Here is a 23,798-nt window from a genome sequence, read left to right on the forward strand (position 1 = left end):
GCTGGGGAGGTGCTATGAAAATTAATGATACCTGCAACTTTGCACCTCCCAATAAATTTCCTCTAAATGTGGGCACCGCAGGGCCTGCTTTATCAATGACAAGACTCTAATCACCAGTTAGGCACATATTTTCAGTTTGATCAGACTGCCCATTTTGCACTCTGCAGGGATCAGTGCTAGGACCCCAGCTATTCACAATATATATTAATGATATAGATGAGGGAATTAAATGTAATCTATCCAAGTTTGCAGACGACACAAAGCTGAGTGGGAGTGTGAGCTGTGAGGAGGATGTAGAGAAGCTCCAGTGTGATTTAGACAGGTTGAGTGAATGGGCAAATGCATGGCAGATGCAGTATAATGTGGATAAATGTGAGGTTATCCACTATGGTGGCAAAAACAAAGGCCGATTATTATCTGAATGGCAATAGGTTGGGAAAGGGGGAGGTGCAGTGAGACCTGGGTGTCCTTGTGCACCAGTCACTGAAAGTAAGCATGCAGGTGCAGCAGGCAGTTAAGAAGGCAAATGGTATGTTGGCCTTCATAGCGAGAGGATTCGAGTACAGGAGCAAGGATGTCTTGCTGCAATTATACAGGGCCTTGATGAGATCACAACTGGAGTATTGTGTGCAGTTTTGGTCTCCTTATCTGAGGAAGGATGTTCTTGCTATGGAGGGGGTGCAGCGAAGTTTCACCAGACTGATTCCTGGGATGGCAGGACTGACATATGAAGAGAGATTGGGTTGATTAGGCTTGTATTCGCTAGAGTTTAGAAGAATGAGAGGGGATCTCATAGAAACCTGCAAAATTCTAACAGGACTGGACAGACTAGATGCAGGAAGGATGCTCCCAATGGCGGGTGAGTCCAGGACCAGGGGTTTCAATCAAAGGATAAGGGGTAAGCCATTTAGGACTGAGATGAGGAGGGATTTCTTCACCCAGAGAGTGGTGGACCTGTGGCATTCTCTCGCACAGAAAGCAGTTGAGGCCAAATCATTAAATATATTCAAGAAAGAGTTGGATATAGTTCTTGGGGCTAAAGTGATCAAGGGAGATGGGGAGAAAGCAGGAACAGGTTACTGAGTTTGGATTATCAGCCATAATCGTATTGAATGACGGAGCAGGCTCGAAGGGCTGAATGGCCTACTGCTCCTACTTTTCTGTTTCTATGTTTCCTCAGGCGAGGGCTTGTAATTGTATTTGCTCTACTGGAAATCGACTTATGTGAGCCAGATAAAAATAAAATGCTATGAATTTATAACCTGAGTGCAGCAATAATAAAAGCTGTGCCTTGCTGCTTACTTAACTACTTATTGCACTGTACAGCCTTTACCATCGGGAGTTGTGGGCTCAATCAGTGCTCACCCAGAGGCTTCTTTGATTTGATTTCCACCTTGTGGGACCCACAACCCTCACTCCAAAAGGTAGGAAAGTTTATCTTGTTAAAAAAAAAATTCTTTCAGCAAAACAGTTAAGTGGACTGGAAATTGAAGCAGTGAGCAGTCTGGTGGGACCCAGTGAAGTTTGGACTTTGCCCCTTTTAATAGGTGGTTTCCTTTCCAGATTACGCTGACGCTGGGGCTGGGGGGGGGGCGGAAGCAGGCGGACTGAAAGTGACGGGTACATCATCGCCACCGGGCTGGTGTGGGCAAACACACACTCACATTGCATGCAAGCTGATGGATGCAAAGGAAAAATCCTCAGACTTTCTCTTTTAGTCTCTTCTCCACCAATTGTTATTTTGAGGGACATCTAAAAAAAAAGAAAATCAAGCAGCAGCACTGGAGGTTTGAACACCTACAAGAAGAATATATATCAGGAATGATTTGACAAGCAAGACGACAGGGGGGTTTTCGTTTCACTGGAAACTGGCGTCCGCCGAAAGAGAGGTGATAAATCTGTCAATTTAGCAATAAAACGACCCAAAGGTGAGGATGGGTTGTTGGCGGCTTGTCCACGAACAAATCTGGAAAGATGTAGGATCGGCAACAGCGAAATAAGAGAGAGGGTTGGCTGCCTTTCTAATTTTATGTTCCTGTTTCTGTCTTTTTATTTTTTTTGTTGGAATTGGGTTGTCAATTGCAAATTTTTTTTCCTCCCCCAGGTGTCGCGGATTCGATTCCTGAGTCTTTCAGAAAGTGCCTTCTCCATGTTTGCAAGTGTTATGGACGTGAGTGTGTTTGAAAGGAGGAGAGGGTCGAGCTGGGAGATGCGATGGTCACTATGTGTCCTGATGGCAGCCGCGGTTACTACTTGCTCCTGGCCGGACTCTGCTTCTTCGCCGCCTCTTGCTTCCACTCCGAGGACGAGTCTCCCTCCCTCTTGGCCTGGCTTTTCTGCAGGCTCCTCCTCTATTCGGCCCTGTGCCTGAGCAGCCTCCTGCTGGGCAGCCTCCTGGTCCTGGCCAAGCAGAGCCGCCTCAAGCCACTCCGCTTCCCCAGAGAGAAGGACAGGTCACCCGGAGCGCCCCAGCTTCTGCGCCAGCTCACGGTAAGATGTGTAACTGACCTGTAAAGACAACAGTCCCCTCCCCCTCCGAACACACACACACACACACACACATAGACAGATGGGAATTACTTGCGTTGAAACCAGCTTCTCGCTAACAAAATGATAATTGGCAAAACGAACCAGACCTGAGATTGAGTTTTTTGTTACACAGTTTGTTATGATCTGGAATCTTTCTTTGGCCTCCTTATCTCGAGAGACAATAGGTAAGCGCCTGGAGGTGGTCAGTGGTTTGTGGAGCAGCGCCTGGAGTGGCTATAAAGGCCAATTCTAGAGTGACAGGCTCTTCCACAGGTGCTGCAAAAAATTTTGTTTGTCGGGGCTGTTACACAGTTGGCTCTCCCCTTGCGCCTCTGTCTTTTTTCCTGCCAACTGCTAAGTCTCTTCGACTCGCCACACTTTAGCCCCGCCTTTATGGCTGTCCGCCAGCTCTGGCGAACGCTGGCAACTGACTCCCACGACTTGTGATCAATGTCACATCTGGAATACATTCCCTGAAAGGAAGCAGATACAATAGTAACTTTCAAAAGGGAACTGGATATATACTAGAAGGGGAAATTTTTTGCAGGGCTATGGGGGGAAAGGGGCAGGGGACAGAGACTAATTGGCTCTACTAAAAGGTGGAACAGGCACAATGGGCAGTGCGGCCACCTGTGCTGTTTGATTCTATGGTCCTTGTGTAAGATAGCTAATAATACAGTTGAAAACTTGTTCTGTTGGTGATAACCTCCTTTGGGATTGATTCCATCATCAAATGCCATTCATTTCTGGTTGACGTTAATGTGATCAGGTCACTGTAGGTAGGTTGGATAAGACTGGGTGCATGTACTATTACATCTATGTGGTATATTTCATAGTGGTCTGAAAAGATCTGAATTTGTGTGAGTATGTGAATTAATTTCCCACTCCTTTACCTATCTCACATACGGGTTCTGTTTTTGTGTCAGGGTATGTTTTGTTCCAGAACTGATCTGGATCTACGTCTAGTACAAGTTGGACCTTTTGCGCTTGCGTGCTCTCTCTCCTTCCTTTACTGCTTGTGTTCTCTCCTGTCCTCTTTCATTCCCTTTCTGCACTCACTTGTTTTCTCCAATTATTGATCCTGCTCAGTGGTTTCTCATCTACTCTTCCTCTCTTTCTGGTTTATACCGTTTTAAAATCTGCAATTTAAAGAAAAAACTTCACTTTATTTCTCTTTCTAAATTGTAATAGCTGAGGAAAGACTCCCTTAAAAGTGGGTAGGGTGGTGCATGTTAATTTATCTCCGTCCTGATTCTTGTTGCTTACACTGCAGTGTAAACAATGTTTCCATGAACTGGATGGCACCTACCAAGCTCTGGTGAAGATGTAAAGGCTGTACATAAATGTGAGCTGTGTTAAGTGGCGGTTCTGTGACAGAGCTAAGTGGTGCATTTGTGTTTCTCTTTGTGATGTGAGAGGTTGGTAGAAAAACCAGTTCATTTCAGGAGCTAAATCATCAAATGGGTTGTGATGAACAAGATGAAATCTATATAGTGGTTTTACATTAAGTAACGTTATCATCTAAAAAGCCTGACCATCTGTATGCCCCTGAGCTCTTGCTTGCTATCTTTTTGTAAACATACAGTTTTGGGACTAGTGTGTTCTAAACTCCCCGTTGAGTTTGTTTGAGGCTATTGGTAACAGTTAGTTATGGCTCAATTTAAATACTAAAGTCATATCGTTAACATAAGTAGACACTTTCTGTCAGCATTACATGTGTTCAAAATCATGAGGGGTCAGGACAGAAAATTTGTGGATGACACAAAACTTGGAAGTATTGTGAACCGTGAGGAGGACAGAGATGGACTTCAAGAAGACATAGGCTGGTGGAATGGGTGGGCACGTGACAAATGAAATTTAATGCGGAGAAGCATGAGAGGAAGAATGAAGAAAGGCAATATAAAAGAAAGGGTACAATTCTAAAGTTGATGCAGGAGCAGAGGGACCTGGGTGTATACGTGCACAAATCATTGAAGGTGGCAGAGCAGGTTAAGAAATCAATTAATAAGTCATATGGGATCCTGGGCTTTATAAGTAGAGGTATAAGTACAAAAGCAAGTATGTTATGGTGAACCTTTATAAAACACTAGTTTGGCCTCCACTGGAGTATGGTGTCCAAGTTTGGGCACCACACTTTAGATTTAGATTAGATTAGAGATACAGCACTGAAACAGGCCCTTCGGCCCACCGAGTCTGTGCCGAACATCAACCACCCATTTATACTGATCCTACACTAATCCCATATTCCTACCAAACATCCCCACCTATCCCTATATTTCCCTACCACCTACCTATACTAGTGACAATTTATACCGGCCAATTTACCTATCAACCTGCAAGTCTTTTGGCTTGTGGGAGGAAACCGGAGCACCCGGAGAAAACCCACGCAGACACAGGGAGAACTTGCAAACTCCACACAGGCAGTACCCGGAATCGAAACCGGGTCCCTGGAGCTGTGAGGCTGCGGTGCTAACCACTGCGCCACTGTGGATGTGACGGCTTTAGAGAGAGTGCAGAAAAGATTTACAAGAATGGTTCTGGAGATGAGGGACTTCAGTTACGAGGATAGATTGGAGAAGCTAGGGCTGTTCTCCCTACAGAAGAGAAGATTTAAGAGGAGATTTGATAGAAGTGTTCAAAATCATGAGGGGTCTTGACAGGATAAATAAGGAGAAACTGTTCCCATTGACATAAGAATCGAGAACCATAGAACACCGATATGAGGTGAATTGCAAAAGAGCCAGAGGTGACATGAGACGCAGTGAGTGGTTAGCATCTGGGATGTACAGCCTGTGAGTGTGGTGGAGGCAGATTCAATCATGGCATTTAAAAGGGTATTGGATAACTATCTGAAGACAGAATATTTGCAGGGCAGGAGAGTGGGACTAGGTGAGTTGCTCTTTCAGAGAGCTGGCACAGACACGATGGGCCAAATAGCTGCTTCCTTTACTATAACCATTCTATGATTCTAAGTAAACAGGGTATTTGCAGTGTCTTTAAAGCCAATAACAACAGAAATGTCAATCTCCTCATGAATAGTTTAAAATGTAATTTCCAGAATTTTGGGTACGAAAGTCTTTTACTCTTGCAGGCTGATGGGGAGTAGCAGTCTCTGCAGCTCGAGGAACTTTGGCTCAGAGTTGATGAGCTAGAGTCCAGATTCGGAAACGGCAATGCATCAGGGAGGGGGAGAATTTCCTGGATGTTTTGTTCCAGGAGGCAGTCATACCCCTTAGGCTAGGTACTTCAGATTTGGTCTGTTCCCAGAGACAGGAGGGTGTGACTACGAGTAAGGCAGGTATGGGGATCCAGAAGGTAGCAATGGAAGAACCTCAGCCCTTGCACTTGACTGACAGATACGAGTTTCTTGCAGCTTGTGTGGATGAGAGCAGGGACTGCAGGGAGCATGAGCAAACTGATCACAGTACCATGGGAGCCATTCAAGTAGGGTGAGTAAAAAGGAATGCTGCTGTCGTAGTAGACGATGACAGTATAGTTAGGGGGATAGATACTGAGTCCTGAAGGCTGTGTTATCTGCCCAGTGCCAAGGTTAAGGACATCTCCTTGGGGCTGGAGAGGAACTTGGAGTGGGAGGGGAAGGATCCAGTTGTTGTGGTTCATGTGGGTACCCGCAACATAGGTAGGACTAAGAAGGAAGTTCTGCTGAAGGAGTAGGGGCTAAATTTAAAAAGCAGAACCACAAAGATGATAATCTCTGGATTACTACCTGAGCCACGAGCAAATTGGCATAGGATCAATAAAATCAATGCGTGCATGGCTCAAAGATTGGTGTGAGAGAAATGGGTTTCAATTCATGGGAAATTGGCACCAGTATTGGGAAAAGAGGGAACTGTACTGTCGGAATGGCCTTCATCTGAACTGCTCTGGTACCAGTATCCTGGCGAATCATAAAGCTAGGGCTGTAAACTAAATAGTGGGCAGGGAGGTTCAGGTGAGGAGAAGTTTAGAAAGTTAACGAGACAGGACAAGGCAAAAGTGCAGGGTAGCAATACGGGTAATGATAACCAGAGTGTGGCAGGAAGGGACAGAGCATACAAACATAAGAGTGCACCAGCAAATAAGGTCAGAGTAGGAAAAAATGGTAAGAAGACAATTAAGGGCTCTTTATCTGAATGCACGCACCATTCTTAACAAAATGAATGAATTGGTGGCACAAATAGAAATAAATGGAAATGATATAATCGCCATCACAGAGATATGGTTGCAAGGTGACCAAGGCTGGGAACTAAACATTCAAAGATATTTGTCCTTGAAGGTTAGGAAGTAAGGAAAAGAAGGTGGGGAGCTGTTTTAATAATGAATGAGATCAGTACAGTAGTGAGAAATGATCTTGGCTCGGAAGATCAAGCTGTAGAAGCAGTTTGGGTGGAGATAAATAGCAAATGAAACAAGTCAATGGTGGGAGTAGTATATAATTCCCCTAGCAGTACACTGTTAGCTACACTGTAGGACAGAGTATAAATCAAGAAATAATGGGGGCTTGTAGTAAAGGTATTGCAATATTCGTCAGAGTCATTTATGGCACAGGAGGAGGCCGTTCGACCCATCGAGCCGGCTCTCTATGGAGCTACTCAGTCAGTCCCACTCCCATGCTCAAACTCCAGAGCCCTGCAAGTCTATTTCCTTCAATTGGCTGTTCAGTTTCCCCTTGAGCTCATTGATTGTCTCCACTTCCACCACCCTTGTGGGCAGCGAGTTCCAGGTCATTGCCACCCCCTGTGTAAAGAAAAGTTCTTCCTCGTATTACCCCTGCATCTCTTGCCCAAAACTTTCATCTGTGTTCCCTCAGCCTTGTACCATTAGTTAAAGGGAACAGTTTTTCCTTGTCTAACGTATCTAAGCCTGTCATAATCTTGTATGCTTCTATTAAATCTCCCCTTAATCTCCTTTGTTCTAAGGAGAACAACCCCAGTTTTTCCAACTGAACCTCGTAACCAAAATCTCCCATCCCTAGAACCATTCTGGTAAATCTTCTCTGCACCCTCTCAAGCACCCTCACATCCTTCCTGAAGTGTGGTGACCAGAACTAGACGCAGTACTTGAGTTGGAGCCTAACCAGAGCTTTATAAAGGATCAGTGCAATTTCTTTGCTTTTGTACTCATTGCCTCTGTTTATAAAGCCCAAATCCCATATGCTTTACTAACCAATCTCTCAATGTGTCCTGCCACCTTCAAAGGTCGATGCACACACACCCCCAGGTCCCTCCGTTTCTGCACAGTCTTTAGAATTGTGCCATTAAGTCTATATTGCCTCTCCCTATTCCTACTGCCAAAATGCATCACGTCACACTTGTCAGTATTCAATTCCATCTTCCATCTGTTTGCCCATTCTGCTGCCTATCTATGTGCTGTTGCAGGCAGTTTGTATCATCCTCACTGTTTGTCGCTGCTCCAAGTTTGGTGTCATCGGAAAATTTTGAGACTCTACTCTATTCCAAGCTCCAAGTCATTTATATATAGCAAAAAAGCAGTGGTCCTAGCACTGACCCTTGAGGATCACCACTGTCTACCATCCTCCAGTCTGAAAAATGACCATTTAATATGACTCGTAGTTTTCTGTCCTTAAGTCAATTTTTTAATCCAATTGGCACATAAACAACCAATCTATATGAAGATTAAAATCACCCAGCATATCGAAGTAGAAAAAGGTGAGCGTGTTAGACAGTAGTAGAGAAGGGAGTAGTTCCATATTAAATGGAAGCGGACTGAGAAGGACTATGCGGAATGCAAAGACACAATTACAATGCATGTGTCTGAACGCACACAAAGTGTGGTGAGTAAGGTTGGTGAGCTGCGAGCACCAATAGTGGGAATGTGATGAGGTGGTAATAACAGGAATGTGGCTTAAAAATGATGAGGACTGGGCGTTTAATATACAAGGATATAAAGTGTTCAGAAAAGATAGAGAAAGATAAAAGGGAGGTGGGCTGGCCGCATTCCTTCATCAACCTTCTCTGTTACTTCATCAAAAAATTAATTTAGATCAGTCAAGCATGATCTGCCTTTTACAAATCCGTGCTGGCTCTCTTTAATAAACTCAAACCTCTCCAAATGTGTGTTGATTTTTTTTCCCCCTGATTATTGTTTCTAAAACCTTACCCACCACTGGTATTAAACTAAACTGGTCTGTACTTGCTAGGACTGTCCTTACACCCTTTCTTGAAATAAGGGTGTCGCATTTGCCACTCCAATCCTCTGGCACCTCCCCCATATCCAGGGAAGATTGGAAGATTATGGAAAACCCTTCCGCTATCTGCATCCCCAAACACTGATGCAAAGCACTCATTAAGTATATTAACCTTGCCCTGCACCTCTCAGCATATATTACCTCTTTGTCCCCAATAGGTCTCGCTCCACTTCTTATAACCCGCTTGCTATTTACATGACGGTAGAAGATTTTTGGTTCCCTTTTATGTGACTGCCATTCCATTCTTATATTCTCTCTTTGCCAGTCTAACTGTCCTCTTCATCTCCCCTCTCAACTTATTGTATATGGCCTGGTTCTCACTTGAAGAATTCACCTGACATGCATCATGCACCCTCTTTTTTGTTTCATCATTATCTCCATCCCCCTCGTCATTCAAGGAGCCCTTGCCTTTTGCCCTTATTGGAATGTACCTAGCCTGTACCTGAAGCATCTCTTGCTTAAAGATAACCCATTGTTCCGATAGAACTCTTGCTGCCAGTCTTTGGTTCCATTCTACCCTGGCTAGATCCCTTTTAATCGCATTGAAATTAGCCCTCTTCCAATCTAGACATTCTACCTTATTTCATTCCTTGCTTTTCTGTATTACGAATCTAAACCATCTGATACGATGGTCACTCTTGCCCAAGTGCTCACTGACAGACACTTGGTCTACTTGGCCCAGCTCATTTCCCAGCACCAGATCCAGCAATGCCACATTTCTAGTTGGGCTGAGAACATACTGGTCAAGGAAGTTCTCCTGAACACATTTTAGAAATTCCTCTTCCTCCTTACCTTTTACTCTAAAATCATCCCAATTGATATTTGGATAATTAAAAGTCCCCCAATATCACCACTCTGTAGTTCTTGCACATCTTTGTGATTTCCGTGCAGACTTGTTCCACTATCTCTATCTCTCTCTCTCTCTGGAGCACTATAGAATAACCCTAGTAACATGATCATACCTGTTTTGCTTCTCAGCTTTAACCAAATTGATTCTGTCCTTGACCCTTCAAGGACATTCTCCCTTTCCAACACTGCAATCTAAAATAGCCAAATTTCCTAATCAATACTACCAACCCACCTCCCTTTTTTCCTTCTCTATCTTTTCTGAACTTTATATCCTTGTATATTAAGCACCCAGTCCTCACTGTTTTTAAGCCATGTTTCCGTTATTGCCACTTAATCATATTCCCACTATTTGTGCTTGCAGCTCACCAATCTTATTCACCACACTTTGTGTGTTCAGACACATGCATTGCAATTCTGTCTTTGCATTCCTTGTAGTCCTTTTCAGTCCGCTTCCATCTAATATGGATATTCCCTTACTCCCTTCTTGAGTACTGTCTAACACACTCACCTTTTTCTACTTTCATATGCTGGGTGATTTTAATCTTCATATAGATTGGACTAATCAAATTGGCAAAGGTAGCCCGGAGGATGGGTTCATAGAGTGCATTAGGGACAGTTTCTTAGAACAATACGTTCTGGAACCAATCCTGGATCCGGCTATTTTAGATCTGGTAATGTGTAATTAGCTCAGAGAATCCTGATGTGGAATCTGTATGGGTGGAGCTAAGAAACAACAAGGGGCAGAAAACGTTGGTGGGGGTTGTATATAGACCCCCAAACAGCAGTGGTGATGTAGAGGATGGCATTAAACTGGAAATTAGAGACGCATGCAATAAGGGTGCAACTGTAATTATGGGTGACGTTAATCTACATATAGATTGGGCAAACCAAATTAGTAATACTGTTGAGGAGGAATTTCTGAACTCCGTACGTGATGGTTTTTTGGACCAATACGTTGAGGAACCAACTAGAGAACAGGTCATCCTAGACTGAGTATTGTGTAATGAGAAAGGATTAGTTAACAGTCTTGTTGTGTGGGGTCTCTTGGGGAAGAGCGACCTTAACATGATAGAATGCTTCATTAAGATGAAGTGAGCGAGTTGATTTCTAGACTAAGGTCCTGAATCTAAATAAAGGAAACTATGAAGGTATGAGGTACGAGTTGGCTATGATAGATTGGGGAAGGTTACTTAAAGGGTTGATAATGGATAGGCAATGGCTACCATTTAAAGAGCGCATGGATGAATTACAATTGTTCATTCCTGTCTGGTGCAAAAATGAAACAGGAAGGGTGGCTCAACCGTGGCTTACAAAAGAAATTAGGGATAATATTAGATCCAAGGAGGAGAAATATAAAACGGCCAGAACAAGTAGCAAACCTGAGGATTGGGAGCAATTTAGAATTCAGCAAAGGAGGACAAAGGGATTGATTTAAGAAGGGGAAAATAGAGTATGAGAGTAAGCTTGCAGAGAACATTAAAAACTGACTGTAAAAGATTCTATAGATATGTGAAGAGAAAAAGATTAGTGAAGACAAATGTGGGTCCCTTACAGTCAGAAACGGGGGAATTTATAATGGGGAACAAAGAAATGGCAGACCAATTAAAGACATACTTTGGTTCTGTCTTCACAAAGGAGGACACAAATTACCTCCCAGAAATGTTGGGGAACATAGGGTCTAGTGAGAAGAAGTAACTGTATGAAATCTGTATTAGTAGGGAAATGGTGTTGGGGAAATTGATGGGATTGACGGCCGATAAATCCCCAGGGCCTGATAATCTCCATCCCAGAGTACTTAAGGAAGTAGCCCTAGAAATAGTAGATGCATTGCTGGTCATTTTTCAAAATTCTATAAACTCTGGAACAATTCCAACAGATTGGAGGGTAACTAATGTAACCCCACTATTTAAAAAAGGAGGTAGAGAGAAAACAGGGAATTGTAGACAGGTTAGCCTGACGTCAGTAGTGGGGAAATTGCTGGAGTCCATTATAAAAGATGTAACAGCAGAGCACTTGGAAAACAAAGACAGGATCGGACAAAGCCAACATGGATTTACGAAAGGGAAATCATGCTTGACAAATCTATTGGAATTTTTTGAGGATGTACTAGTAGAATAGATAAGGGAGAACCAGTGGATATGGTGTATTTGGACTTTCAGAAGGCTTTCGATAAGGTCCCACATAAGAGATTAGCATGCAAAATTAAAGCACATGGGATTGGGGGTAAGGGACTGACGTGGATAGAGAACTGGTTGGCAGACAGGAAACAAAGAGTAGGAATAAATGGATCTTTTTCAGAGTGGCAGACAGTGACGAGTGGGGTGCCGCAGGGATCAGTGCTGGGACCCTAGCTATTCACAATATATATTAATGATATAGATGAGGGAATTAAATGTAATCTATCCAAGTTTGCAGACGACACAAAGCTGGGTGGGAGAGTGAGCTGTGAAGAGGATGCAGAGAAGCTCCAGTGTGATTTGGACAGATTGAGTTGGCAGATACATGGCAGATGCAGTATAATGTGGATAAATGTGAAGTTATCCACTTTGGTGGCAAAAACAGAAAGGCAGATTATTATCTGAACGGCGATAGATTGGGAAAGGGGGAGGTGCAGTGAGACCTGGGTGTCCATGTGCACCAGTTGCTGAAAGTAAGCATGCAGGTGCAGCAGGCAGTTAAGAAGGCAAATGATATTTTGGCCTTCATAGCGAGAGGATTTGAGTACAGGAACAAGGATGTCTTGCTGCAATTATACAAGGCCTTGATGAGACCACATCTGGAGTATTGTGTGCAGTTTTGGTCTCCTTATCTGAGGAAGGATGTTCTTGCTTTGGAGGGAGTGCAGCGAAGGTTCACCAGACTGATTCCTGGGATGGCAGGACTGACGTATGAAGAGAGATTGGGTCGATTAGACTTGTATTCGCTAGAGTTTAGAAGAATGAGAGGGGATCCTTTAGAAACCTACAAAATTCTAACAGGACTTGACAGACTAGATGCAGGAAGGATGTTCCCGTTGGCGGGGCAGTCCAGGACCAGGGGTCACAATCTAAGGATAAGGGGTAAGCCGTTTAGGACTGAGATGAGGAGGGATTACTTCACCCAGAGAGTGGTGAACCTGTGGAATTCTCTACCACAGAAAGAAGTTGAGGCTAATCTTTAAATATATTCAAGAAAGAGTTAGATATAATTCTTCGGGCTAAAGGGAGCAAGGGATACGGGGAGAAAGCGGGAATAGGGTACTGTGTTTGGCTGATCAGCCATAATCGTATTGAATGGCGGTGCAGGCTTGAAGTAGGCTGAATGGCCTACTCCTGCTCCTATTTTTCTATGTTTCTATGAGACAGGATTTAATAAATGACCTCATAGTAAAGGGTATTCTAGGCAAGGTAATCATAACATTGATAGAATTGAACATTCAGTTCGAGGCTGAGAAAATTTGATTCTGAAACTAGTATCTAAAACTTTAAAAAAAAAAAGGCAATTACAAGGTTACGAAGACAGAGTTAACTGAAGTGGACTGGGAAAATAAGTTAAAAGGTAAGACAGTAGAGAAACAGTGGCAGACATTTAAGGAGATATTTTATACTTCTCAACAAAGATATATTCCATTGAGAAAGAAAGACATTAAGAAGGATGCACCATTTGTGGCTCACCTAAGGAAGTTCAGGATGGTATCAATTTGAAAGAAAAGGTGTACAATGCTGCACAGTGGTAAGCCTGAAGATTGGGAAATTTTTTAGAAACCAGCAGAGGATGTCTAAAAATGATAGAGGGAATAATTAGAGTAATGAGAGTAAACTAGCAAGAAATATAAAAAGACAGTAAAAGCTTCTACAAATATATAAAAGTGAAGAGAGTTGTTAAAGTAAGCATTGGTCCCTTAGAGGATGACACTGGGGAGTTAATAATGGGAAGTAAGGAAATGGAAGAGACGTTGAACAGTATTTTGTATCTATCTTCACAGTGGAAGACACAAAAAAGCATCCCAAGAATAGTAGAAAATCGAGAGGCGAAAGGGAGGGAAGAACTTAACACGATCACTATTACCAGAGGAAAAAGTACTGGGAAAACTAATGGGATTAAAGGCTGACAAGTCCCTTGGACCTGATGGCCTGCATCCTAGGGTTTTAAAAGAAGTGGCTGCAGAGATGGTGGATGCATTGGTTGTAATCTTCCAAAATCCCCTAGATTCTGGAAAGATCTGGAAAACCACAAATGTAACACCCCTATTCAAGAAAGGAGAGAGACAGAAAGTAGGAAACTATAGGGCAGTTAGCCGAACATCTGTCACTGGGACAGTGCTGGAAGAAGTAGAAGGACATTTAGAAAATCATAATGCAGTCAGGCAGAGTCAACATGGTTTTTTGAAAGGGAAATAGTGTTTGACAAATTTCTTAGAGTTCTTTGAGGATGTAACAAGCAGGATTGATAAGGGGAACCAGTAGATGTAGCATATTTGGATTTCCAAAAGGCATTCAATAAGGTGCCACACAAGTTAAGAGCTTGGGGGTAATATATTAGCATGGTTAAGGGATTGGCTGCCTCACAGGTTCATATTCAGGTTGGCAAACGTATGAATTGCCACAGTGATCAGTGCTAGGGCTTCAACAATTTATGATCTATGTTATTGACCTGGATGGAGGGACTGATTGAATTGTAGCCAAAGATAGGTGGGAAAGCAAGTTGTGAGGAGGACACAGAGTCTGCCAAGGGATATAGATGGGTTAAGTGAGTGGGAGAAAAATTGGCAGATGGAGTATAATGTGGGAAAATATGAGTTTATTCACTTTGGTGGGAAGAATTGAAAAGCAGAATATTATTTAAATAGAGAGAGACTGCAGAATGCTGAGGTACAGAGGGATCTGGGTGTCCTCGTCCATGAATTACAAAAAATTAGCATGCATGTACAGCAAGTAGTTAGGAAGGCAAATGGAATGTTGATCTTTTTTGAAAGGAGGTTGGAGTATAAAAGTAGGGAAGTCTTGCTACAACTATACAGGGCGTTGGTGAGACCACACCTAGAGTACTACGCAGAATTTTGGTCTCCTTACTTAAGGAGGGATATACTCGCATTGGAAGCAGTTCAGAGAAGGTTCACTTGGATGATTCCTGGGATGAAGGGGTTGTCTTATGAGGAAAGGTTGAGATGGTTGGGCTTATACTCATTGGAGTTTAGAAGAATGAGAGATGATCTAATTGAAACATATAAAATTCTGAAGGGGCTTGACAGGGTAGATGCTGAGGATGTTTCCCATTGTGGGGGAATCTAGAACTAGGGGGCACAGTTTCAAAATAAAAGGTCTCCCTTTTAAGATGGAGGTGAGGAGGAATTTCTTCTCTCAGAGGGTCGTTAATCTTTGGAATTCTCTTCCCCAGCGAGCAGTGGAGGCTGGGTCGTTAAATATATTCAAGGCTGAGTTGGGCAGATTTTTGATCAAGCGAGTAAAAGGTTATGGGGGACAGGAAAGGGGAGTTAAGGCCACAGTCATATCAGCAATGATCTTATTGAACGGCGGAGCAGGCTCATTCTGAGGCTCCTATTTCTTATGATCTGACCTTTCCTGTATAGTGTTTCAGACAGGTAACTGTTGAATCAGCAGCACCACATCGCATTTGTTTGCAGCTTTGAAAGTAGCGAGGGAAGTAGCAAGATGACGAGTTATAGAGAGGAAATTCCAGTTGTGGTGGTCAAGAATGGCTGAAAGCTCTGCCACAAGTGAGGAACAGTGGGAGGAGAATGCACTGGGACAAGGAGTGAGGAAGGATGTGATTGCACTGGAGGGGGTGCAGAGGCGATTCACCAGGATGTTGCCTGGGATGGAATATTTAATCTATGAAGGGAGGTTGGATAGGCTTGGGTTGTTTTCGCTGGAGCAGAGAAGACTGAGGGGTGACCTGATCGAGGTGTACAAGATTATGAGGGGCAAGATTATGAGGGGGCGGCACAGTGGCGCAGTGGTTAGCACTGCAGCCTCACAGCTCCAGGGACCCGGGTTCGATTCCGGGTACTGCCTGTGTGGAGTTTGCAAGTTCTCCCTGTGTCTGCGTGGGTTTTCTCCGGGTGCTCCGGTTTCCTCCCACAAGCCAAAAGACTTGCAGGTTGATAGGTAAATTGGCCAGTATAAATTGTCACTAGTATAGGTAGGTGGTAGGGAAATATAGGGACAGGTGGGGATGTTTGGTAGGAATGTGGGATTAGTGTAGGATTAGTATAAATGGGTGGTTGATGTTCGGCACAGACTCGGTGGGCCGAAGGGCCTGTTTCAGTGCTGTATCTCTGATCTGATCATGAACAGGGTGGATAGGGAGCAGCTGTTCCCCTTAGTTAAAGGGTCAGTTACGAGTGGACACAAGTTTAAGGTGAGTGGCAGGAGTTTTAAGGGGGATTTGAGGAAGAACCTTTTTACCCAGAGATGGTGACGGTCTGGAATGCCCTGCCTGGGAGGGTGGTAGAGGCGGGTTGCCTCACATCCTTTAAAAAGTACCTGGATGAGCACTTGGTACATCATAACATTCAAGGCTGTGGGCCAAGTGCTGGCAAATAGGATTAGGTAGACAGGTCAGGTGTCTTTAATGCATCGGTGCAGACTCGACGGGCTGAAGGGCCTCTTCTGCACTATTATTCTGTGATTCTGTGAGAGGACAGGCTAAAACATGAGATTGGAGGAGTTGTAGAGATAGGGTGGGGAAAGGGAGTGGAGTGATTTGTAAGTAAATGCAAGGATTCTGAATCCATTCTATTGGGAGTCAGGAAGTAAGTGAAGGGTAGTGAGGTAGGGAGCACCAGTGAACGGAGCTTAGTGTGGGATGGTATGTAGAAGGAAGAGCTTTGGATGAATTGGAACCTGTATTCGCAAGAATTTGGCAGACTACCGAGCAGGGCATTTGAGAATTCAAAAATTAAGGTAAAAACATGTATTATAGCTTCAGCAGCAGAGGAAGTAGGAAGATGGACAATTTTGCAAAGAAATCATCTTACAACAAACCAGGAATTTACAGCATACCATGCGACTGCGGACACATCTACACTGGAGAAATAGGCCGCAGCCGATACACTAGACTTGACGACCACCAAGCCTGCTTCAAACACTGAATGGGACAAGTCAGCTATCACCAAGTATGCTGATCTCAATAACCACTGCATCGAAATGGTCCAATTCCAAATTTATTTTATCCATTATGCACTGGCATACAAGATGCGTCAGGGAGGCTATGGAGATCTATCATCACTGTTCCATCTCCCAAGACAGTGGCCATCTCATCAGTGATATCTGATTATCCCTACTCTTGAAACACTCTGCAGCCAACATACCTCAACAAGAAATGCCTGAAATGTCGAGGCCAGTTCGTTCTTTTAAGAACTCCTTTATCCAAGGAAACAACTGCTGTTTTCAGAGCAAATTCACGTGGTGTAAAAACCATAAAATTGTCTTACTCAATGTTACTGCTCTCACCATGAAAACCTTCAAACAACTTTTAAGATGCTTTGGCTTAGCAGCTATTCGGTGAATGCCAGTATAATCCTAAATGTATTCGATATTGTCAGCAGGTTCTGTAACCTACATCCATGTTTAATTCACTGCATATTGATAATCTGTCATTCTTGAAGATGGCTGTGGTGCCCTTACCAAGTAGCTGTTTATAAATTTTACCATTGTGTGAAATGTATGAAAAATGTGATGAAGGAGTACTGCTTGTTATTTAGGAAAAGTGATTGCTATAGTGATTTTTTTTATTCATTCATGGGATGTGGGCATCACTGGTCAGGCCAGCATTTATTTCCCATCCCTAATTGCCCTTGAGAAGGTGGTGGTGAGCTGCCTTCTTGAACCGCTGCAGTCCATGTGGGGTAGCTACACCCACAGTGCTATTAGGAAGGGAGTTCCAGGATTTTGACCCAGCGACAGTGAAGGAATGGCAATATAGTTCCAAGTCTGGATGATGTGTGACTTGGAGGGGAACTTGCAGGTGGTGGTGTTCCCATGCATTTGCTGCCCTTGTCCTTCTAGTTGGTAGAGGCTGCGGGTTTGGAAGGTGCTGTCTAAGGAGCCTTGGTGCATTGCTGCAGTGCATCTTGTAGATGGTACACACTGCTGCCACTGTGCGTTGGTGGTGGAGTGAATGTTTGTAGATGGGGTGCCAATCAAGCGGGCTGCTTTGTCCTGGAAGGTGTCGAGCTTCTCGAGTGTTGTTGGAGCTGCACCCATCCAGGCAAGTGGAGAGTATTCCATCACACTCCTGACTTGTGCCATGTAGATGGTGGACAAGCTTTGGGGAGTCAGGAGGTGAGTTACTTGCTGCAGGATTCCTAGCCTCTGACCTTCTCTTGTAGCCACGGTATTTATATGGCTACTCCAGTTCAGTTTCTGGTCAATGGCAGCCCCTAGGATGTTGATAGTGGGGGATTCAGCGATGGTAATGCCATTGAATGTCAAGGGGAGATGGCTAGATTCTCTCTTGTTGGAGATGGTCATTGCCTGATACTTGTGTGACGCGAATGTTACTTGCCACCTATCAGGTCTTGCTGTATTTCTACACGGACTGCTGACGATTTAAAGTTGTAGGTATGCAAAACCCTCTCCCGTCCCCTTTTATGAGTTACCTATTGTGCATTTTCTTTGGCCTTGAGGAAGGGAGGAAGAGAATTAAAAAGCCATTCTCCTACATGCAACTCAATTGTATGTAAACATTTTTTCCTCACAAAACGGCAGGATATCAGCACTGGTAACTTTATTTTCATTTTTGTGTGCCCAGTATTGGCATCAGGGAGTCCCTGATGAGGGATATCATGACCAATTGTAGTGTGAAATTCACTCTGCATTGTGACCCTCAAGTGTAGCCTTGATTTCTCATATCATTCTTTTGAGTGAGGCTGGCTGGAGGTTTTGTGCATTGAGCTTATGCCCACAAGGAACAGTGTGAAATCGGTCCAAATTTGTTTCACTATGCCTTACAGCCAGCTGAGAGACAAGACTTTTGTTCCATCATCATGGCCTGAATTCAAACACGTGACCCAGAAGAGATAGGGGAGCACACCATTCAATCTCTAATTTATTTCATTTTAAAAGGACAGCTACAACCTCCCAAGGGGAGGATTCTGACATCCAAAGCTTAAATTCTTCGAACTGGGTGGTGCATCTCCGTTATAATGGCTTGGAATACAAGTTTGCTGCAAAACCCAAGGCTGTTTGTGGAAAGCTGAGGCTTCCTGTCCTAACTCCCAATCTGACCTTCCCCTCATAGATTTTGGAAGCTAGAAGGAGTAAACAAACACTCTGTTATTACATTAATGCAGTTGATCTCGAAAGAGGCTTGCATAGGACTGAAAATTTTGCTGGGCCTGTCAGCTGTCTTTCCAATCTGGTGCAGTGAAGAACTCTCAGATGCACCAGTCACAAGTGGGTTCAGAGCCTGATATAGTGGGGGCATCACTCAGCTCAGCTAGCTTTCATGAGGATAAGGCCTTGTCCCCTTAGCAATTATAATGGATAAATTTAGTCTTACTTAATGGGATATATCAAGTTATCTCTAAATCAAACTATTCCTCCCACTTTAGTGTGAGCTGCCCTCTCCACAGCTAATAGTTAACAACCCTCATGCATGTGTAAATCATGTCTTTTCCCTATGCATTGCACTTACCACAAAGATGGAACCCACAGAAAAGGGCATGGGTGTATGATCTAGGTCACCAAATAATGGTGAATTTGGAACAAACCTTCACAATCATCACTTAAGTAAAATATGAAAGTTAACTCAAAACACATGTAATTAATGCTGGAGGGGATGTGATCTGGGTGCATTGTTGCACCTAGTTCAGCGTTTAAATCCAACTATTCTGAAAAATGGCTAGTACCCTTAGATCCACTTTCTTACCTGCCCAGGGTATGGAACCTCTTTGAGATCCACAGACTAACAGCATTTGCAGATAGTGGCAAGAAGTTACATTCCTGTGTGATGGTGAAACCATATCCTTCCCACCATAATATAATCAACATAATGCTAGTGTCACGCTCACGTGAAGTGCAGCAATTGAAAATACAGAAACCAAACTGAAGAGTTATAAAAATTGACTTTCCCTTTAAGAAAGTGGACAATGTGCTGCAAAATGGCAGCCGGAGGTCTGTATATTCAAACTGCCTTACTATCTGTTAAGGACAAAAGGTTGCATTCCAAGCGAAGAGGTGTCAATTATACCCATCCTGAACCCATCAATGACATTTTTGAATTGAATGGGTTCCTCTGAAATAAAGCAGGTAGATCCTGGTCCATTGTTAGTCACCAAAGGGAGGGGCTCTGCGTCTCCGAACAGAGGCAACATGTGAGAGATTTTGACCTGAAAAAGTATCTCTCTGGGGAGAGAGGGTGAGATCAGAACAACATCACAAAAGCCTGTCCAGCTGAGAAAGAAAATTAGAGAGGGAAAGAAAAATTGATTTGAGAGAGATAAGAGAAAAACATTTTTTTTAAAGAAGTACTTTTTAAACACATCTCCCCAACAGTTATTGAAAGCTGAAGGTATGGAACTTCACATTTGTAATTAGGACTTAGCACACCATTAAAAGGGTATTTAGCCTGGAATGGACGTCCTAACTTTTTCTGATGAGTTTAGTCTCTATCTACGATGTCTGTATAAGAACGTCATGCAGTTCATCATATTTAAAAGGAGAATCATTTGGCAAGATGTCATTTTCATGCAGCTTACAGAGGAGCAATCAGTGCACCTTTGACAGCAGTCTCCGGATATTCAAGATAACCGCGCATTTCCGCTCACCAGAAGTTGCTGCCTGATTCGCACATCAATAATAGTGATGGCCCTTAGCCTCACCGTTATTTTCACAGCAAAATCTGGCCTTGTGTTGATTGATTATCTTACCCAAGAGAAAAAAATAACTTACAAATTCAGGAATAAACATTTACAATTCCGAAGTACTGTCTGCTTTCAATTTTCTGAAACAAATTGCTTATCTGTTTGATACTCAATATTTGCAAACATGTCTAGTATCCTGGTTCAATGGTGAGAGCAGGAGGGCATGCCAGGAGCAGCAGCAGGCATACCTCAAAATGAAGGGTCAGCCGGTTGAAGCTACACCACAGGACTACTTGCATGCCAAACAGCAGAAGCAGCATGCGATTGACAGGGCTAAGCAATCCCATAACCAATGGATCAGATCTAAGCTCTGCAGTTCTGTCACAATTGGTTGTGCATGGTGGTGGACAATTAAACAACTAACAGGAGGAGGAGGCTCCACAAATATCCCCTTCCTCAAAGATGTCAGAAGCACATCAGTGCAAAGGACGAGGCCTGAAGCATTTGCATCCATCTTCAGCCAGAAGTGCCAACTGGATGATCCATCGCAGCCTCCTCCTGAGGTCCCCAGCATCACAGATGCCAATCTTCAGCCAATCCAATTCACTTCACGTGATATCAAGAAAAGGCTGAAGACGCTCGATACTGCAAAGGCTATGGACCTTGACAACATTTCAACAATAGTACAAGACTTGTGCTCCAGAACTTGCCGTGCACCTAGCCAAGCTGTTCCAGTACAGCTACAACACAGGCATCTATCCGGCAATGTGAAAAATTGCCCATGTATGTCCTGCACACAAAAAGCAGGACAAATCTAACCTGGCCAATTATCACCATTATTTATCTTCTCCCAATCATCAGCAAAGTGATGGAAGGAGTTGTCGACAGTGCTATCAAGTGGCACTTGCTCAACAATAACCTGCTCATTGAAAATTGGTTTGGGTTCCACCGGGGCCACTCAGCTCCTGACCTCATGACAGCCTTGGTCCAAACATGGGCAGACGAGCTGAACTCCAAAGGAGAGGTGAAAATGACTGCCCTTGACATCAAGGCAGCAATTGACCGAGTATGGCATCAAGGTGCCCTAGCAAACCTGGAGTCAGTGGGAATTGGGGTGGGGGGGGGGGGATCTCTCCACTGGTTGGAGTCATACCTAGCGCAAAAGAAGATTGTTGTGGTTGTTGGAGGCCAATCATTTCAGTCCCAGGACATCACTGCAGGGGTTCCTCAGGGTAGTGTCCTCAGCTCAATCATCTTCAGCTGCTTCGTCCATCGTAAGGTCAGAAGTGGGGAAGTTTGCTGATGGTTGCACAATGTTCAGCACCATTGGCAATTCCTCAGATACTGAAGCAGCCCATGTCCAGATGCAGCAAGACCTGGACAACACCCAGGCTTGCGCTGATAAGTGGCAAGTAACATTCATGCCACACAAGTGCCAGGCATTACCATCTTCAACAAGAGAGAATCTAACCATCTGCCCTTGATGTTCAATGGCATTACCATCGCTGAATCCCCCACTAACAACATCCTGGGGTTACCGTTGACCAGAAACTGAACTGGAGTAGCCACATAAATGCTGTGGCTACAAGAGCAGGTCAGAGGCTGGGAATTCTGCAGTAAGTAACTCACCTCCTGTTTCCGCAAAGCCTGTCCACCATTTACAAGGCACAAGTCAGGAGTGTGATGCAATACTCTCCACTTGCCTGGATGAGTACAGCTCCAACAACACTCAAGAAACTCGACACCATCCAGGACCAAGCAGCCTGCTTGATTGGCACCCCATCTACCACATTAAAAATTCACTCCCTTCACCACCGGTGAACAGTGGCAGCAGTGTGTACCTTCTACAAGATGCACTGCAGCAACTCACTAAGGCTGCTTCGTCAGCACCTTCCAAACCCACAACCTATACCCCCTAGAAGGACAAGGGCAGCAGATGCATGGGAACACCACCATCTGTAAGTTCCCCTCCAAGCCACACACCATCCTGACTTGGAGCTATATCACTGTTCCTTCACTATCGCTGGGTTAAAATCCTGGAACTCCCTTCCTAACGTATATCTACCTCCCAAGGACTGCAGACTGCAGTGGTTCAAGAAGGCAGTTCACCACCACCTTCTCAATGGCAGTTAGGATGGGCAGTAAATACTGGGTTAACCAGCGATGCCCACCTCACGGGAACGAATTTTTTAAAAAGTCAGAATAGTTCCCTAACTGAACGGGTTGCACTAATATGTCTATCTTGCTGCAAAATTGCGATGTATTTAGATGGTGACGTGTAGTTACATCCAATGTCTGAACAAAGTGTCAGTTGATCCATAGTGCAGTAATTGCTCATTGTTCTCATACCTTGCTTATAGTACATTGTCTAGTGGTTTGCCAATGACTGGATGGTATTTGCTTTGCCTTTTCTTTTTCAAAACCGTGCTTCATTGACTCTGTGATTAAGCTGTGAGATGGGTCCATCTAATTGTGCAGGGGTAAAATTGAAGTCCTGCCTGTGCATGTGGTGAAACTGTTGTTAGATTGAACTGCAGGCTTTTTTTTTAGTATACTTTTTTTGTGACTGCTAGTTCATTTAGGGTTGCAATTTATTTCCAAAAAGAAAACATTTCATCAAAAAAAATTAAATGTTTTCCTATAAACCTGGCATAACGTGATTAATGCACATACTTCTGAGACTGGCTGTAATGTATGCCAATCTGGGTAGATGCATGCACATTAGTTTTCCCAGTAAATTTTGTATAAATCTTGCCCTCCATTTGCTGCTTTATTTTAAACAAGATATGATTTCTACCCCCTTTTTCCTCTCGTAGATTTCAAATAAAATGGGAAGGAGACTCAAATCCACTTTAAATGCATCCTAGGACCAACTATATCTACTTTTTCTTTTAAATCTCCATCTTTTTCTCCTAATTTTCTCATCACTTCCTCTGGAAGGCATAGACTCCTTGTCAGAGTATGATTTCGCACAGGCCTGGTTGCCTTCTGATGCCATCAAGTAGGTCATTCTTCGTGTGTGAACCTAGGTGATGAGCATTACCAGGCTACTCAGCCAGACCCCTGTTCCCACTCTGTATGCATATACTGCCAGCGGGTTCGGTGAATAGAAGCTGAACATCTAGCTGATTTTCTACCCCATGCTAATTGAGCTCAATTATTATTCTCCCACTGCTATCCTGGCTGAGGTTGGCTAACTCCGCCTTCCTTCTCCTACATCGCTCTGCTGCTCACTTGCTGTGCCAACTGATTCACTGGATGATAGTTTATAGCCGCTTATTGAAATGTATATTAAATTGTTACAGACACCGACAGTTTTTTTTATTTCTGCTTGCCTGGGAGACATGCCAAAATAAATCTGTTACATTTACGTGCAGTAAATATGCATTAATATGAAAAATAAGT

The 23,798-nt window shown here is 43.7% G+C and overlaps 1 protein-coding gene across 3 annotated transcripts in view; it reads left to right on the plus strand.

Annotated features, from left to right (window-relative positions):
* Positions 1 to 1,590: 1,590 nt before the first annotated feature.
* snx25 (sorting nexin 25) overlaps positions 1,591 to 23,798 on the plus strand; it is a 317,716-nt gene continuing 295,508 nt past the window's right edge. For 2 of the 3 annotated variants that reach the window (XM_068029407.1, XM_068029409.1), the window contains exons 1-2: positions 1,591 to 2,008; positions 2,105 to 2,490. In XM_068029407.1, coding sequence (XP_067885508.1) covers positions 2,215 to 2,490 — 276 coding nt within the window. In that variant the 5' untranslated portion in view covers positions 1,591 to 2,008; positions 2,105 to 2,214. The remainder of the gene's footprint in view (positions 2,009 to 2,104; positions 2,491 to 23,798) is intronic. The other variant, XM_068029408.1, reaches the window with a different exon arrangement.

The sequence above is a fragment of the Heterodontus francisci genome, chromosome 4 (genome assembly GCF_036365525.1).
Source record: "Heterodontus francisci isolate sHetFra1 chromosome 4, sHetFra1.hap1, whole genome shotgun sequence".
Taxonomy (NCBI): Eukaryota; Metazoa; Chordata; class Chondrichthyes; order Heterodontiformes; family Heterodontidae; genus Heterodontus; species Heterodontus francisci.